The following is an 18131-nucleotide window of genomic DNA, read 5'->3' on the forward strand; positions in this document are numbered from 1 at the left end:
GGAGCCGAGGCGGCTCGACAGACTGCATCTCCCGCTGCCACCCGCCCCGGGGCTCGGCGATTTCACACTTGGGCGGCCGCTCTGCGCCATGCGGGAGCGCTCGGCCATGTCCTCCTCGGGAAAAGCAGACGCCGTCGCCTCCTGCCTCCCCTCGCAGTGCTTTGACCCCCTGACCAGGTTCTGCGTGAGGTGCTCCGACCTCTTCAAGGACAACGCAAGTAAGGGCGGCCGGGGCCGGGCGCTGGCGGGCGAAGGGGCTGGAGGGTGCCCCGGGGTTGGGCTGGAGGGAAACTTCTCCCGCGGGTGGTGGTGGTGGTGATGGGGTAGGAGGTGGATGGCGATGAAGGTCCCGCTCCTTCTCTCTCCGCCACCAAATCCAGAGGCCGGGAGGCCTGGTGGGTAACGCCACCGCCCTCTGCCCCTCGCCCCAGCTCTCCCCCTCCTGACCCCGCCGGCGTTTCGCACCACAGCAGAGCCCATCCACGTGGCGCCCACCTCGGCCCCGCCGCCCACCCTGTCCTCCGTGGACCTGCCCAGCACCCTCCTGATCTTCGGGGTCCCCGCGCTGGTGGTGCTCCTCCTGGTTCTGGCCGCCCTCTGTGGTCTCTTGGGCTGCAAGGCGAGCAAGCAGAGGAGGAAGAGGAGGAAGACGGAGCAGGAGGCCAAAGGTAGGAAACCTTGTGCTCACCCTGGCCCAGTCTCCAGCTCCCCAGGGCAGGTCCCTGCTGGCCCAGTGTCACCTCAGATGACACCGTCCCACTCACGTCCCACCTCGTCAGCGAGGTGCAGCAGACTCTGGTCCTCTCTCCTGAGGCCAGAGGGCAATGCACAAAGGGCTCCACACATGGCAGGAGCCGTGCGAATGGTGTCCCACGCTGAGCACCCCACTCAGAGCTCCCAGCACCCTCCTACATGTGCCACCCCAAAGAGGTGACAGTGTTGGAGCCAGCCCCCATCAGCGGGACCCCAGGGCTCTGAGCATCTCGCAGGGGCGTCCCCAAAGGCACCGGGGATGGGGCGAGGGACGAGGGACGGGGCCGTGCCTCTCCCCACAGGGCATCTCCAGGGGGCGAGGCCATGGTGCCCACCGGGGACAGCCGGGAGCAGTGCCAGAAATGAAAGGGGAGGGAGAAATCCAGCGTGGGGCGGCGCGGGGCCGCGTGCTGCTGTAAACAAGTCTATTTTTAAGAGGGAAGCGGCCGGGCCGGTTGCTCACCGCCAGCACGGGCTCACGGGAGACGCGAGGTGCAAGTGCGCAGCTGCGCTTCCCCTATTGCACTCGGAGGGGGAAAAGCACTACGAAGCGACATTGAAGAAGAAACGGGGGGAGATCTGTGTCCTGGGACCCCATCGCAGCCCCTCACCCTTTCTCTTGCCCTTCTCTCAGAAAGCCTGGGTGAAACCGGCCCCCTGCCCAGCCCCGCTTACCCGGACCCCGCTGCTCCGTTGGGGGAGGCCGACCCGGCTCGGGGCCCCTGCCCGCACCTCAACGGCGGCCTGAAGGCAGCGGGGCCGCCCGGGAGGGACAGCGCGAAGCGGCGGCCGTGCTGCCAGGGCGATGGCGAGCGCGACGTGGTGCTGCTGGCCGCCCCCTGGCCCCGCCACGAGGAGCACGGCCACGGCTTCCCGCTGCCGGCCACCGAGCTGGGCGCCACCGCCTTGGTCACCACCAAAACCACCCAGGACTGCGTGGGCGAGGAGAGACCGTGACGGACTGGAGACGGGGCCGGGGCTCTCCGGCTGCCCCCTGCAGCCAGCCAGAGCCCTTCCGTGGGTGAGCAAGGCCTGGCGTGGACCTGAGCTGCACCAGAACTGGGCTTTGCCATTTGTCACTTTTGCCACTTTGCCATTTTTGTGGATTGCGTGCCTGAAATCGCCAGAGGAAGCTGAAGGAGCCACGCCTGGAAGAGGCAGGGATGGGGCCGGTGAGGAGGGAGCATCACGGGGGCTGCTCTGCCTCTGCCAGGCTGCCACAGTGCGGGTGTGGGTGAACTGGGGAGCCCGGATGGGTCTGCTGCTGGAGGGGGGGACTTGTAGGGACATGGGGCTGGGCAACCAGAAAGGGGGGGAGCAGGGGGTACGTTAAGATGAAACCCATTGCCGTTATCTCGATTTTTTGCTCCTGACCTCAATAAAATGAGTCATGGGGCCAAACGGAGCAAAGCTCATCCAGCATTTTCTCCATGCACAGTCCTGCCTCCCCATCTCCTGCTCGCCGTGACACCCAGGTCCCCACTCCCTCGGGGTGCTCCCGTGGGCGACAGGCACCCTTGGGCGCTGGTGGGACCCCGCCCTGCATCTGGGTGCCCTGGGGCTGGGAAGAGAGTTCGCCTTTCCGAGCAGGGAGTGAGGGAAGGAGGATGGAGAAATCTGCCTTTGCTCCAAGCTACAGTGACTGCAGTCAGCGAGGACCAGGGGCAGGCAATGGAGCCTGCTGGTCGAGAGGCGCGCTGGCCGCAGGAGCTTGTCACGATGGCCCCAGACAGCCATCGCTTCAGCTCACGGTGGCTGCAAAAATACCGCGTGTCACTTGTGGTGACAGGGCTCCCAGTGATGGATGTTTCCGTGCTGCACACAACCAGGCAGGGAGTGATGTGAGCGTGGGAGGGATGACTTAATTTATGTGCGTGTCTCCGGGGGGTTGCTGCGCGCGAGAATTGACCGGCAGTGCTGGTCTGAGGCAGCTCTCCATCGATGGCCTTCTTCACACACATGCCGGTGGCTCGCCTGGGCAAGCAGATTTGGAAATGAAGTTGTCATTGGGGATGAGCTCCATTCAACGTTTCCAGCTTTGCTCCTGATCCACCACTGGTTCTGGTACCCGATGTCACCATCGATGGACGGCCGGTCATGGAAGCTGGGCCCACCTAGAGTGCTCTCCTCTCTAATGTGGTCTTCAGAAGTTGGAGGACGTTACTGTGCTCACCCCATGGACCATGTAGGTCTGCAGATTGTGGTGGGATCGACCAGTGACTGCCGGGTGACGTTGGCTCCTCTGGGGTGCAGGACCACGTGCTGTTAGAGGGTGATGCCCCCCTCCTCCCCCAGCCATGGATGCTGGAGCTAGTTTCACTGCCTTCACCCCATCAGGGGAACCACACGAGCTGCCGCAGGGCACGAGGGACCAAGTTCTTCACCACAAGTCCTGTCCCAAACCTCAAAGCGCTGGCTGGGCTGAGCCTCAATCCGGCTAATGCCCAATGCAGTTCAAGACACGATGTGTCCCCGTCACTGGGGGACACAAACAAACCCAAGTGCTTTGGGAACCAGCCCATGCCCAGCTGGGGACATTTTGGCACTGGCAGAGGGCGTGCTTGTGGGAGGCAGAGCTACCTGCTTCATGGAGAACAGGACGGGAGGTGGCAGGAGTGGGACTGTCACGCATCCCCCTCCCATTTCCACAGCTGAGCCCTGTTTGTGTGGCATCCACCCCACAGTGGTGTGGTGGTTTGGAAAAGGAAATCCTGTAAAAATCCTGCCGAAAAAGGCCCTCTTCCTGCTGAGGCGGGGGCTCCTGCTCTTACTTCTTCAGGTGCCTCCCCACATGTCTCCTTTGTGGGACAGCCCAGGGGAAGGGGAGAAACAGCAGCGTGAAGCGGAGCCCCTCTCCTGGGAGCCCTCCCGCAGCCCCGGTGCCTCCCCGTGGCAGTTTCTCTCTTCCCCCATGGGGCAGGGGCTGGGTTTCCCTCTGGCCTCCCAGCCTCCCGCTTTGGTTCCTTGAAAGGCTGCTGAGGCCGGGCCTCACCTGCCGGGGGGGGACCCAGGATTTTGGAGCAAGCAGTGTGGGGGGAAAGTCTGGGGAAAGCCCCAGCAGGTTTCGTCTCCTGCTCGCTCACCCATGGGGGCAGCTGCACCAGCCTGACATAACCCCTGCCCTCAGCCCCCCAAAACTCCTGCCGGCTGGGTGCCTGGGTGCCGGTGCCTATCCCTCCTGCCGGGTACCAAAATGACCCTTCCAACCAAAGGCGACGGCCCCCAGCTGGAAAAGGCCCCGACTGCTTCCCGGCTGAGGAGGGGAGGCTGCCCGGCTCCGTGGGCCGAGTCTGTCGGGGGACGCGGCCCTCCTGCCGCCGCCCGTCAGCATCCGTCCCTAATCACTACCCCACCGCGTAATGACAGTAATTAGCAGGAGCGAAGCCGCCTCGGGACTGGAAGCGCTGACGGAGTTCGGGGAGCCAGATGGTGTTCGCACTTAAGGAAAGAATTAAAAAAAAAAAAAAAAAAAAAAAACACAACAAAACAGCCAACACACAAAAAAAACCACTCAACTTAAATCAGCCTCCGTTTCCTTTACTGGGTGTCAGGATCGCTTTGGGCCCACGTGGCTTCCAGAAGGGCGCCCAGGGAGATGCTGAAAGAGGGTACCCACTGCGCAGAGTGGGTCTCCCCCTGGATCCAGCCCCTCCAAACCCTTCACCCCACCTCCTTCCTCACCGGTTCTGGGGGCTCCCCTGGGCAATGCCACCCACCCCTACTGCCACTGGGTGCAGCCAGGGGACACACACGGCGGGGAAGAATCTCATCTCTGAGGGTTTGTTTCTTCCAGGGCTGTGCCAGTGGGCACAGGGCATGGGTCAGGCCCTCGGACACTGCTCCAGAGCAGCTCTGGTTCTCCGCATGCACCCCCAAGGCTGTGCCCAGGGAAAGAAAAAAAAATGAAAAGAAAAAGCCCCAAGCTACCTCTTTTCAGTCCAACTCTCAGCAAGCTGTTCCCCACAGGATAAAATCATGCAGAAGTGCCCCCAGCAGCCTGGGGAGTTCTTCTCTGCAGGAAAAGCAGCTCAGGGAAAAGCCAGCTCAGGTCGGGAGAGAGGGGTGCACACAGGAGGGGCCAGATCCTGGCTCCATGGTGCACACCAGCGGGGCTGGGCGGGAGGTGGGGGTGGCAAAGTGATGCTGCAGCCCCAGCACATCGGGGGGGTCAGGGGGTGGTGGGAGTGGGTGGAGAAATGGAATTGGAGAATAAATGGGAATGGGAATGGAAGTGGAAGTGGAAATAGAAGTGGGAATGGAAATACAAGTGGAGTGGAAAAGGAAATGGGACTGGAAATGGAGTGGAAGTAGAAGTGGAGTGAAAGTGGAGTGGCAGTGGGAACAGAAATCAAAATGGAAGTGGAGCAGAAGTGGCATGGAGCAGAAGGGGACCTGCCTCCAGCAGCTGCCCAAAGTGCTCCAGCCCCTCCAGCGTGGCGGACGGTGCCGGCAGCACCTTGCACAGCCCCTCCCTTGCGTCCTCCCCCTTCCACCCGTTGCCCTATTTCCCTTCTCCCTCGCCTCCAGCACGCCCAGCGCCGGTACCAGCAGCGGGGGGCCGCGGGGTGAGGAGGGGGACATCGGCCGTGCCCTTCCCCTGGTGGCTGCGGCGTCGGCCGGCTGCTGGCGGCAGCTATTCTGGGCCTGGATCGATGGCAGGCGGCGGCACCAGCACAGGAGGCAGCGGGGACAGAGCACAGCTGGGCTGCGGGGCCGGGGCACCCCGGGGAAAAACCCCACAGGGTGCCGGGGGCTGAGGCACGACGCTCTCAGCACTGTACAAGCAGGGAATGGGGAAGAGGAGCGTGTGGGGTTTTTGCAGGAGGTTCCCCCATCCTTTCCTGACCCCGCTCCTCCGAAAGGGTGAAGCTCCAGGATGAAGGCACCTGCAAGCCAAAGCCGGGTTTAGCAATCCAAACAGGAGCTCACGGTGGTGGCGACACCTTCGGGGACGCCTCCCTCCTCCGCCAGAATATTGTAATTCGTGCTCCGTGACAGCAGTGGTACCGGCGGGGGGAATTACCAGGCTGTGCGCTGCTCTGTGAAGTCAGAAATCTTACAGCAGGGGCTTTAAACATGGCCCTACTGATAAACCTGGGTCGCTTTCCATTTTTTAGCACTGTTTTCCCTAGCTGGGAGGCTCTGTGGCCGGTGAGCCACGAGGAGCATCCCCGGGGGTGTCCTCTGTGGGCTTGTTGTCACCAGTCCCCTGTCACCACCACTGGTGGCCCAGGACCATCAATGGAGGTGGCGATGGAGGAGACGCTGCGGGTGCTCTCCTCCTAAATGTGCAGGGATGGGGGAAGGTGAGGCACGCTGCTCGCCTGGGGACGTCCTCCGTGGGCTTCTCGCTCGCTCTCCAGCTCCTCGCTTGTTTATCTGTGCCGAGAAGCAGGGAAACAAACTCAGCGAAGCAAACTTCGTGCCCTGTAGTGACACCGCGAGTTATTAAAAATAAAATAAAAAAAATAAAAAATTAAAAAAAATAAAAAAATTCCCCAATGACTCATTTAAGATGTATTAAATCAGCTCTAACCACAGCCATGATATTCATGAGTAGCTGCTCACTGCTGGGGAGGACAGGGCCGGGTCTGGATCCCCCCCCTGCATTTCCCAATATGAATAGGTGGGGGGGCTCCTGCTGGGGGAGGGCAAACCCTGAATGTCCTCCTTTACAGCTTAGGGTGGCTGCAGGGGTAAATGAGAGCTCCCCATAACACCACACACATGCCTCGGGGGTCGGGAATCACCCCCAGCCCAGACAGAGCGAGGGCAGCCCCCTGGGATGTGGGACAGGCACCCGGGGTCCCCAGGGAGGTGCAGGGCACAGGGGCAGCCAGTGCCCACCGGGCACCTCCCCGGCAGCGCTGGCAACGCAGGAGGTGGCTGCAGGGGCTGCAGGGGCTGCGTGCAAGCTGCGGTGGGCTCCAGGAGAGCCCACCCGGGCAGGGCTCAGCCCTGCTCTGCCGCCCGCGCAGCGGCGAGCCGCGCTCCTCGCATGCCGCCGGCACGCCGGGCTGCGCTTCGTCTCCAGCGCCGGGAAAGCAAAGGGCATAATTTTAGGAGAAGCGTGTGAAATCCGTTCTGGCAGATCATCCGCAGAGCTCTCCAGCGAAAGGAAAGCATTAACATTTGCAAAAGGTCCTCGCAACAAAGCCAGCGGTTCCCAGCAGGCAGAGCCAGCAGTGACCAGGGGGGCTGCTCTGTGCTTTGGGCCGGGAGCAGTCGGGGGGCAGAGGTACCCAAACCCCAGGGTGCAAACAGCCGCGGGGCAGGGGTGCTGCGGGGATGTCCCTGGAGTCCCTCGGGATTGAAATTTTGCTGTAGCATGCCAAAATACTGGTGGAAATGGGAGCATGAGGGGACTCGCCTCCTGGACGCGGTGGATACGGCTGGGAGGTGAAAGGGGAGGTTGGAGCTGGCCTGGGACAGTGTCCCCTACGTGTCCCCTCTATGTCCTCTACGTGTCCCCTCTGTGTCCCCTCTGAGTCCCCTCTGTGCCCCAGCCCCTGCCCCAGCAGCCCTGCTCCCAACCAGGACGGATTCGCAGCAAAGGGGGGAGGGGAGGGGGGGCAAAACCTGCAGCCTGCAGCCTGTGATTCATCCCCACTGTATTCGCACTTATTATTAGAAAGACGAAAATACAGCCGGGCTGGAATTGCAGATTTAGGAAGCAGGACTGCCAGGTCGGGCGTACGCTGCTCTCCCCACAGCTCTGGTGCCCCAGGCAGCTGAGTTACACCCTGGCAGGCATCCAGGCATCGCCCCGTGGAGTCCAGGTGGATATTTGGGTCCCTCAGGGACAGCAGTGTTGGGATGTCTGGTGCTGAGCTCCCCACATGCCCTGCAAGCAGCAGGCACCCGACGTGCTCCCAAAAACACCTCTGCCTCTAAATGCAGCCTCCTACCGGCACCTGCCCGGGTTTCACCCCTTTCTTCTCCAAAGCGAGTGAAAGCTGAGAGATTTGGGTCTGTGGGCAGGAGACTTCTTTCCTCACTGCTTCATAAACCTCCTCCAGCCCTGGAGATGGGGCTTGGCTGGGTGTGATGGGGCAGAAGACCCCAAAGCCGTGGGTTTGTTGCTGAGGGAGCCAGGAGCAGTTGCAGGACGCCAGCAAAGCGTCGGTGTCCTGAGCCCACCAGCACGGCCTCGATCTGTGGGACTGCAAAGCAGTGACCCCGGGCAGTCCCTGGGGAGGTGACGGCACCCCTGTTTCCATCCCTGGCCTCGCAGGGAGCGTGTGGGAGGTATTTTTATCCTCCCGCCAGCTCCCTTAGTCACCGATGCTCACTTTAAATGGGTCAAGAGGGAATAAAGGCACTGCAGCCCCTGTCTCGGAGCACATCTACCCGCAGCTCCGTCCCTCCTCACACCTCATGGCGCTGCCACGGACCCGCAGACCCAGGAGAGCCGTGCGCCGGTTGGGTGGTGTCAGCTCCAATTAACTTCTCATTAAAAGCCGGGCGGTGATACAGAGGTGCCGCACATCAGGACAGCACAGGGGGAAGGGACAGGGGAGAGGGGCTGTGGGACAACCACGTCTATCCGAGTGCCCCCAGCGGGGCATTTTGGGGAGGGGATGAGGCTTGCATCTGCTGCCAGCACGGCCACGAAGCAGGCGTAACACAGCACGACGGCCACCCCAAAACCGAGGCAGCCAAGCCAGGTGCCTGCAGCCCACCCCATTTTGGAGGGCACCCTGCACAAGGGGGGGACGAGCCCACCCCTGTGCCCCTGTGCCCAGTGCCCGGGGCTGAGGAGGGGCAGGGCTGTGCGCGGGGGCGTCCCGTGGTGCTGGCTGCCGGCCGGGGCCGCTTGGCACTTGGATGCTGTGCCGGGCTGCCACGGGGCCGGCACGCCGCTGTTCCCAGCCATATGGCCTCCTCCTGCAGGCCGAGCCTCAAAAACACCCCCCCAGATAACGTGAGCTCTGCTGCTGCCGCCCCCAAAACGCGGGGAAGTTGCGTTACGGGAGAAAGTGTTGGGATTGGTGTGGGGCTTGGTGCTGGCACGGAGGGACGGGGCTGCTCCCACCCCATTCACTGAGGTGGGCATCACCAGCAAGGCAGCCGGGGCTGGCCCTACACGCAGCGTCCCTCTGCAGCAAGCACCGCATCCATTCAACAACAGCAGCAGCAGCAGCGAGGCTCTCGCTCTGAACACATTTTCCCCTCGTTGCTCTGGATGTCGTTTGGGTTCGGCTGCAGCCGCCTTTGGGAAGCTGGGAGCTCGCAAATCTCAACTTTTGAATGTTTGCAATTATAATCTTAATGGTAAACGCACATATGCTCCTGTGTTTTATATAGGCCATTACGGCGCACGGCTTCTCCGGCAGGCCATTTCCCAGCCACAGCACCGAGCACAGGCGGGGGAATAAAACCCCTGTGCGTGCCGTGCCGGGAGCGGGGCGGCCAGGGGCTCTGCCACCACGTCCCCGTGCCCCCCCAGCGCATCTGATGTCCCCTGACGTGTCCCCAGCTCTGTCCCCAGCTGGGGGCCGCCCTACAGCGCATGCTGTGGGATCCCTCTGGCAGTGGCACCGTGCCCCATTGGGGGCAGCCCCCAGGCTGTGGCCAAGCCCCCCGGCACCCAAGGCTTTGACAGCACTGGTGCAGACAGCACGCTCCCTCCTCCTCCTCCTCCTCCTCCTCCTCTTCTTCCTCCTCGGCCTAGGCTCTGCCTCAGCAGCACCCTGGTGGCCAGCGGGGATGTGGGGCCGTGACGGAGAGCGACGTCTCCTCCGGATGGCCGTGCCCTGCCACAAACAATCTGCTGATGGTGCCGGCGCTCGCCCCCTCCCCACTCGGTGTTTATCCGCCGTATCGCATCTCTGCAGGCGCGCAGACGCCGCTCTGTGCTCCGGGTGGCGTTGTCACCGGGGGACCGCTTCCACCACAGCCTCCGAGGCTCGTGGCCAGAGCCTGCTGGAGCTCCCCTCCCATACCCGCATCCCCACAGGTGCCAGTGTGCACCATGAGCACGTCCTTTGGGTTCTCCCTTGGGGTCCCCACCGACCTGAATTTCCTGCGGCTCCTGCCCGCGCGCTGCCCTCTCCAAGCCCGGCTGCACAGGCACCAAGATCCCCCTTAAGCGCCTGTTTCACGCTCTGTGAGCGTTCCTCCCCCCCAAAAAGAAATATTCCCTTTCTCCCAGGTCATCCCAGGCAACCATTTCCCTACAAAATCCCCGATTTTGGCCAGTTTCTCGCTCAGCCTGCTACCAGCCTGATAAGCCTGCCGGCCCCGGGGGGGGCTCTGCTTGCGAGCAATCTCCCAGAAACGATTCCTGCCATCACCCGGGCACCAGCAAACTTCTCTTGCACAGCTTCTCCCCGGGCAGGCGCTGGCACGGGCCGTGAGCACTAACAGCCCCCGGGCCTGCAACCTCCCAGGGCTGGTGCCTCCAAGCGGAGCCCCCCGAGGGCTGGTGGGTTCGGCGATGCGCGGCTTTCTGCCGCCTGGCTGCCTCTGGATCTCTTCGGGAGGCTCTGGGGGCTCACAGCTACCTTGCAAAATGGGTCTCTCATCAGACTGCGGCACTCGGGGCCCATCAGAGGCTGCCCCGGCTCCGGCTGCATTTTTCCAGCGATGTTGCCCGAGGAGACAAGGGCGATGCTGGGGGCACGGGGAGCCCCAGGAGGGGATGCGGGGCCCTGTGCCTGCCCCTCTCCCTGGCCACACTTAACCCCGTGGGGGTCTCAGCTCCCTAGGGGCGCTGCCCCGACGCTCTCCACACCTGGCGACCCCCACTCCCCCTTCCCCACACCTCTCCCCCCGGACCCCCAGGCTGCGGGGCTCTCCCCTTCCCCCCGACGCCCCCTTCCCGGCACCCAGCCCGACCCCCGCGACCCCCCCAGCTCCCCCCGGGGGGGCTGTACAATTTTGGGGATGGATGCAACCCCCCCCGGCCGGCAGTGCCCGGTGCGGGAGGGGCGCGGGGGCTGCCCGGCGCGGTCCCCGCCCGACGGGGCGGGCGCTCGGTGCCTGGCGCCCGGTGGCGGCGGGCCAGGGCCCGGGGCGGGCGGCAGAGGACTGCTGAAGGAGCTTCTCCGGTTTCCTCGGCGAGCCGCCACCCAGCCCCGAGCCCTGCCCGCCCCGCCGCCCCCTTCCCTCCTCCCCCCCCCTCCCCTTTTCCTCCTCCTCCTCCTCCCCTCCTTCCCCGGTGCCGCGGCTTTTTGCTGCTTTCCCGATTTTTTGTATTTTTATTATTATTTTTTTTTTTTTTTTGCTTTTCTTCGCCCTCCCCTCTCTCCTTGCCGGAGCTCGGTGCCGGCAGCAAGGGGCAGAGGCGGGGATGGGGTGGCCCGGAGCCCCCAGCCCTCCCGGCCGCCCCGCTGCGCATCCCCGCCCCGGCCGGGGGCACCCGGGGGCTCTGCCCCGCCGCCAGCCTCGGCTCCTGCCCTGAACCCCCTTGACCCCTTTTTTATTATTATTTTTATTTTGGGGGGGGCGAGAAGCGGGGGTCCGTCCCCTCGCACTTTGTTTTTTCCCCCCTTTTTTCTCTCTTTATTTTTTTTTTTTCCCCTCTCTTTTTGCCTCCCCCCTCTCGTCTCCTCCTCGGGGGCATCTCCGCGGCCATGGGGCTGCTCCGGGGGGGCCCTCGCGGGGCGGGCGAGCGGCTGTAACCCCCCGGGGAGGGGACAGACGGACACACAGACACGGAAAAGGGCTCGGGCAGGGGGTGGGAGATGGCCCCCAGGAGCCGCGGGCGGCTGCAGAGGAGCTACGTGGTGGGCATCTGCTGCCTGGTGCTGCTGGAGCCCGGCCGGGCGTGGGGCGCCGAGCCCAGCCCGGGGGGGCCCGGGGAAAAAAGCAGCAACGGGAGCCAGGCACCGGCGCTGGAGGACGCGGCCCCCGCGCCCACCGAGCCCAGCCCGGGGGGGGACCGCTGCCGGGGCTACTACGACGTGATGGGGCAGTGGGACCCCCCCTTCAACTGCAACGCCGGCATCTACCAGTACTGCTGCGGGACCTGCGGGTACCGCTTCTGCTGCCAGTTCAAGCCCGGGCGGCTGGACCAGAGCGGCTGCTCCAACTACGACACCCCCAACTGGGTGAACACCGGGCAGCCCCCCGCCCGGGTGGACGAGCCCCCCGTGGACCCCGCGCGGGACAGGACCAACATGATCGTCTACATCATCTGCGGCGTGGTGGCCGTCATGGTGCTGGTGGGCATCTTCACCAAGCTGGGCCTGGAGAAGGCGCAGGGCCCCCCCACCGAGATGACCGTCTCCAGGTAAAGGGGCACGGCCCCCCCGCTCGCTGTCTGTCCTCCCCCCCAAAAAAAATCTCCCCTCATTGCTGTGCTTCCCGACGTGCCCCTGCACCACCTCGGGGGGTGTGTGGCACCGTGCACCAGGCTGGGACGTCACCCCCCGTGGGGACACCCAGGGGACACCGCTGGGATGCTGGGCAGCTGCCCCTCGCCCCCAGCTCCAGCCCCTCACTTTTCGTCTCCTTTCGGGCTCCCCTGAGAGCTGTGGCTCCAGGCAAACACTTCTGGTCCCGTTTCTGCCCCAAATCTTGGTGTGGGGCAGCATGGCTGGCTTGGTGGAGAGGGACAGGGACAGGGACAGTGGCTGCGGCTGCTCTGCCTTGCTTCCCCCTCAGTGTTAGGTTCCCGCAGCTCCTTCTCTTAGCAAGCCATTTCTCTCCCTCCTTTTCTTTTATTTTTTTCCCCCTTTCACTTCTTTTCCCCCGAACGATCACATTAAATGAGTTTAACACTTCTCAGCGGCTGGCGGCAGCTCCAGCCTCCCAGGCGCAGCCCTGCCCCTGCGGCTCTGACTCAGAGCTGTCCCTCCTCGTCCTCCCCCCGGCACACGGACACACAGACACACGGACACACGGACACACGGACACACGGACACACGGACACATGGACGTGGTGGCAGGAGGAGGGCTGCAGGAGCAGGGCGAGGGCCGGGGGCTGCCCTGGGCTTCAAGCCACAGCCCTTGCTGATCGGCAAGGTCTTCCTAGCGAGGACATCGAGCCTGGCAATGAACCCGTTTTTTGTGCCATTTTCTTCAGGGATTTCAGCTTAAAATTAATAATAATAAGAGCAGGCAGACAGAGCCCGAGGAAATAATTCTACCAGGACGATGCGGGAGGTGCTCTGGTTGCAGCCCCCCTCTCAGGGACCTTCCCATGGGGTGCCCGCATGGGGCTGGGGTGGCCGCTGGGTGCCGCACCCCCTCCTGCACCCCTGCGCCCCGTCCCAAGGCCCTGCTGAGCACAATGTCTGCACCCCACGTTTGGAGGAGGCTGGGCATGGGACAGAATGGGAATGGGGGCCCCAGCGCCTTCCTGAACCCAGCAAGCCAGTTTTTTTGGGGGATGCATGCTGTGCCCCCCCTGCACTTGGCGGGGAGCCCAGCCTGGTGTCTCTGTGTGCCCATGTCCCCCTCCCGCGTCATCTGAGGCAGCACTGGCACCCTGACAGGATCGATACGGCCCCGCCGGCCTCCCTGCTCCTCCCCTCCCCGGGAAGGGGGTGCTGTGCTTGGGCAGGGGCAGCCCCGGGGTGCCCACACCTGACCCCAGCTCTGTCTGCTGCCCCTCTCACCCCACTGGCCACCGAGGGGATTTGTCTTTTGCTGGTGGCCTTGGCACCATGCTGCTGAGGCCACACATCTCTGTGTTCCCCTCCTCTTTCTCTCCTGCACGGCTGACCCTTCCCGAGGAGCAGGGCAGCGATTCACCCCGCTCCCCATGAGCATGCTTCCAAACGCGCAGCTCACTGCCCAGCACCTCCCTTTTTCCCCGAAGCCACTGATTTTTGGGACACACCCATATGGAGCAGGAGAAGGCAAGCTGCCCTCGGGTGCCTTTTTGGGGCAAAACCAGGAGCCTGCCATGCTGGAGATCCCCAGCGGGGTGGCCCAGGGCAGGGCAGTGCGGTGGTGGCACCGTCTCCTCCGTCGCGGTGCGCGCAGCCGGCCCGTGCCCGGTGCCGTGCCTCAGCCCCGGCGCATGGGCAGTGCGACCTCGCGTCCTGCCCGGTGCCGCAGGTTGGAGCTTCTCATTTGCTCCTCGGGAGCTGCAGCGTGGCCTCGGGCCAGCTCCCCGTTGCACGGCCGCTCTGGTTTCCGTTCCCATCCAGCCTGCCATCCCGCCCGTGGTTTTCTGCTCCCAAAGAGCACTTCCCGGTGCCCCAGGATGGCTCTGGCTCAGCACGGTCTGCCTTGAGCACCGCATCGCCTCCTGCCTTCATGGCTGGTCCAGCAGGAGGTTCAGGCACCCAAAACGCTGTGGCCACTTCATCCTCCCGTCCCCACGCCTCCCGCAGGTCCGTATGGCGGCTCCCACCAGGCCTGCTCCTTCCTGCTCGGCTCTCGCTTGGCACCCGTCCCCACGCTCGCGCAGCGTGCCCAGGCCCTGTCTGAGTCAGGAACACCTGCCCGTGTTTTTCTACAGGCCCCCGATCTCCAAGGATGTGAGGTCCCTTCAGGGCAGGGGGATCTGTTCGTATCCCCCCAAAAAGACCTACACCTACGGGCGAGAGCTCTGGGGATCCTGCAGGGAAAGGAGAGGAAGCAGCTAGGTCTCCCCACGCTTTCTGGGGTCCCGAAACCCATCCTTGTTCTGCACCTGACCCCGATGGGTGCTCCTCCGTGGGTGATGCCCACGGCAGCAGGCACGGCAAAGACCCAGAAAAGGTGTTTGCAGGCAGCCGGCGAGCTGCCACCTGCCGCCCCAGCGCTGCGGGGGACGGGAGCGAAGTGACCCCGTCCCCGTCCACACCCACGTGTGACCTGCCCATGCATGGCTGGGGACACGCTGTCACCTCATTTTCTTGCTCTGGTGGCTTCCCGCGTTGCCCGGGGGCACTGAGCGCAGTGTGCTGGGTGCTGCCGGGGAGCTGTTGCTGCCTTCTCATCTTCCCCACGGCTCCAGGACTTCCCTCATCGCTCGCTCCTGGGCTCACACCGGGCTGGTTTGGGGGGCACTGCTCTTTAACATGTTGCTGCAGTGCAGGTTTAAAGCTGATCTGCTGATGTGCCCCACCTTGCTCCACACCCCGGAGCCATCTCACAGCCACAGACCTTTGGATAAGCTGATTTAATGCAGCCTGACCTTCCCCAGCCCTCCCCAAGCCCCCAGATTAGCGCTTTCACCCCCAAAAAAACACATCCAGTGAGCCAGCAGCACCTTGGCACATGCCCTCCCCCCGGGCCACCGGGCTCGGGGACAGGGACAGAGCCGCTCTTGCTGTTACTGTCCGGGTGACTGCGGCCGGGGGCAGGCGTGTGGAAAAGAGCACTGATGGATTTATCTGGAGAGGAAAAGTCGCAGCTAAAGGACTGCTCGAGCTTGGTAAATAGACCCGAGGAAAAAAAAAAAAAAAAGAAATAGGTCAAATCGCATCGGACCTCCTGGTGAAACGAGCCCGGCGAGCGGTGGCCTCCGGGGACACGTGGGGGAGCGGGGCCCTGGGGAAGCAGCGGCTGACGGCGCGGCAGCTCCCGCCCTGACAGCCTCTGCCCCCAGCCCCACGGGAGCTGCCGGCCCCGCACCCTGCCCAGCACGAGCCCTGGGCTCCCCGAGCTGCTCCGGGATGGTCCTGTGGGCAGGGAGCAGGGCTGGGGCAGGTCCCTGGGGGATCTGTGGGGCCGTGGTGGGTTGGCTGTTAAAGCATTGCTTGTGCTGTGGGGGCATATGGAGGGCAGGGAGATTGCATTTGGGGCTTTAGGAAGAGATGAGTTATGGGGTAGGGAGGTCTCTGTGCAAAGACCAGCACTGGCGTAGGCTCAGGTCACAGCTGAGGTGGGCAGGCATGGCTGGAGGCCCCCTGCCCCAGCAGGGCCTAGAGCAGGCTGCCCAGGGCCACATCCCAGTGGGTTTTGGAGCTCTCCAAGCAGGGAGACCCCACAGCCTCTCAGGGCTGCCCAACCGCACAGTGATGTGCTTCCAGGCGTTCAGAGGGAACCTCCCGTGTCCCAGTTTGTGCCTCTTGTCCTGGTGCTGACAAGAGCCTGGCTCTGTCCTCTTTGCACCATGCCTTCAGGTACCTGTAGACACGGACAAATCTGCTGAAGGCCACGCCGCTGTGTGCCCTGCTCTGGGATGGCTGGCGTGCCATGGCGGTACTGCAGCGGCCCCGGGTGCGAATGCTGAACGGGGGAGCGCTGTGCCTTACGTAATGGCGTTTAATGTTTCATGCTGGCGCGTACCGGGAGGGCGTCGCGAACGGCAGCGCCTGCGCCGAAGCCACCTGTGCAGCCTCCTCCCCGCAGCAGCACGAGCACCCCTCTCCCATCCCCTCCTCGGGGTCTTCCCCGCTTTGAAATAGCCCCGCTGCATGTGGCGTGGGGCAGGCGGGGGGGACAGCGGGACGGGAGGGGGGACGCAGGCAGCGGGGCACGGCCTGACATCCCTCTGCCCCTTGCAGGACGCTCACCGACCTGCTGAAGCAGCCAGGCCACGGCCCCTCCGAGCACATCGACGGGCTCATGGGCAGCGTGCAGGTGCAGCTGGGCGAGGGGCTCGCCCGGGGGTCCCCCCGCAGCAGCGCAGGTAAGGCCCTGCCACCCCCGGCCCCCTCCCCAAACATCCCCCCGGTGCTGGGGCGCCGCTGGGCGGGTGGGTGCCCAGGCAAAGGGTGGTGTGGGGGGAGCATGAGGGGCTCCGAGCGCCCCTGAGCCCCCCACCTCGGCTCTGCCCCCAGACAAGCTGCCCCTGAACAACGCGGTGGCCAGTGCCGGCGTCCCCCCACTGGGGCGGCCCCACAGCCATGGCAAGCGCCTGCCCCCGACGGCTCCCAGCTACAGCACCTACGCCACGCTGACGGCTGGAGGTGAGTGGGGACAGGGTGTGGGGACAGGGAGGGAAGGGGGCAGCACCCAGGAGCCCCCACAGACCCATTGCATCCCCCTGTCGGTGCCCCCAGTGCCACCGGAGTGGGTGCCACCAGTGTCTCTGTCCCCACAGAGAGCATCCCCGAGGACTTCTACAGGCATTTCGGGGGGCCAGAGGTGCCCCCTCCTAGCACCCTGCCCTTCCCGCACGCCGAGGGGCTGGGGCTGCCCGAGGGCTGCCCCCCACTGGGGGCCACCAAGACCAAGGGCCCCCCAAAGCCATCGGGGGGCTGGGAGGGGGGCCCTCAGCACGGCCCCCGCCGGCTGGGCCCCGCCACCCCGCTGTATGGGCAGAGCTCGCGGCACCTGGCCACCAACAGCAAGACCGAGGTCACCGTCTGATGCCAGCCAGCGAGGAGGTGACACCGTGGCCGAGGAGAGGAGTTGGGACCAGCCTCAGCCCACCACGAGGACGGGCAACGGACTTCAGGCAGTGGGACATGGTGCTGCCCACGGGCACCCCTTCCCCACGGCCCCGGCCTCCCCCTTGGTAATAAACACGTTGAGGTGTACGGCTCCCGCGTGGCTGGACAGAGAGGAGTGGGCACACAGGGTGACATGGTGACACTCGACTTTATTGGGTAGATGGATGGGCAGGGGGCCCGGAGCCGGGAGCCCCCCGCCGCACCTCTCACCCCTCTGGGCTCCAGGGGTGAAGCAGGCTTCCTTCACAGCCTCCCGCCCACCCCGAGTTACAGTATGTACACACATATAAAAAACCGTAGGGACAGACGGGCAGAGAGGTTGGAAAGAGTAGAAAAACAGGGCAAAAAGGCCCCCGGAGCGGGGGGGAAAGTGCTGGCCCCGCTCATGGGTAAGGGACAAGAGGAAGGCCGAGGACGTCTCTCCTCCTCGGCTTCTCTGCGCCGGTTACTGAAGTACAAAACCACCCCACCTGCGGGCAGAGCCGGGGCACTGGGAAATAAGGGGGGCGCTAGGGGTGAAGAGCTGCTGTGGTTTAATAAAATTAACAGGACGAGGAAGACCGAGAGGAGGAGGAGGAGGGCACAACCCACCCCTGGCAGGAGCAGGGAGAGGGACAAAGCGGGGTGCCCCAGGGGGATGGGGAGGGAGGGCAGCGCCGCGTGCTCCCCACACTCGGGGGGCACAGGGCAGCACGCGTTGGGGAAAAATAACCCTCCAGCAGGGAGGTGCACAGGGAAAAAGGGGGCTGCACGCCTCCCGAGGGCAGATTCCCTACTTGCAGGTGGGAAGGGGCTTCAGCCACCCAGCCCCAGCCCGGCCTTCCAGGCCTGCAGGGGCTTGGGGACCACATAGGATGGGGAAGGGACTAAAATAAACTGTTTCTAAAAGTTCAATCCGCAACAAAAAGGCACACGGACACCTTGGGGGGTGAGCAGAGCTCATTTCATCGCCCCCCACCCAGCTCCAGGCCCCCCAGGGGGACCCCAAGCAGCACGCTGCTTGTCACAGCTGGCCGCAGACCCAGCCCCTGCCAAAAAGGGGAGGCCTGCATCGTTCCCTACACTTGGTAAAGTCACAAACACTCCTTAAAAAAA

At 64.1% G+C, this 18131-nt stretch overlaps 2 protein-coding genes across 4 annotated transcripts; both read left to right on the plus strand.

Annotated features, from left to right (window-relative positions):
- On the plus strand, window positions 1–2163 carry TNFRSF13C (TNF receptor superfamily member 13C). 3 transcript variants are annotated; one of them, XM_084523573.1, is made up of 3 exons: window positions 1–218; window positions 432–668; window positions 1388–2163. In XM_084523573.1, the coding sequence occupies exons 1-3, from the start codon at window positions 89–91 to the stop codon at window positions 1708–1710; spliced, it is 690 nt and encodes a 229-aa protein (XP_084379699.1). In that variant the 5' UTR covers window positions 1–88; the 3' UTR covers window positions 1711–2163. The 3 variants fall into 3 exon arrangements, with proteins under 3 accessions (XP_084379699.1, XP_084379700.1, XP_084379701.1); XM_084523574.1 differs by having other exon boundaries at window positions 471–668; XM_084523575.1 differs by having other exon boundaries at window positions 474–668.
- An 8843-nt stretch (window positions 2164–11006) lies between these two features.
- On the plus strand, window positions 11007–17459 carry SHISA8 (shisa family member 8). The gene is made up of 4 exons (XM_084505661.1): window positions 11007–11989; window positions 16146–16270; window positions 16422–16550; window positions 16685–17459. Exons 1-4 carry the CDS (start codon window positions 11442–11444, stop codon window positions 16951–16953), a joined length of 1071 nt encoding a protein of 356 aa, XP_084361787.1. The 5' UTR covers window positions 11007–11441; the 3' UTR covers window positions 16954–17459.
- The last annotated feature ends 672 nt before the right edge of the window (window positions 17460–18131 follow it).

The sequence above is a fragment of the Aythya ferina genome, assembly GCF_964211825.1.
Source record: "Aythya ferina genome assembly, chromosome: 1".
Classification (NCBI taxonomy): Eukaryota; Metazoa; Chordata; class Aves; order Anseriformes; family Anatidae; genus Aythya; species Aythya ferina.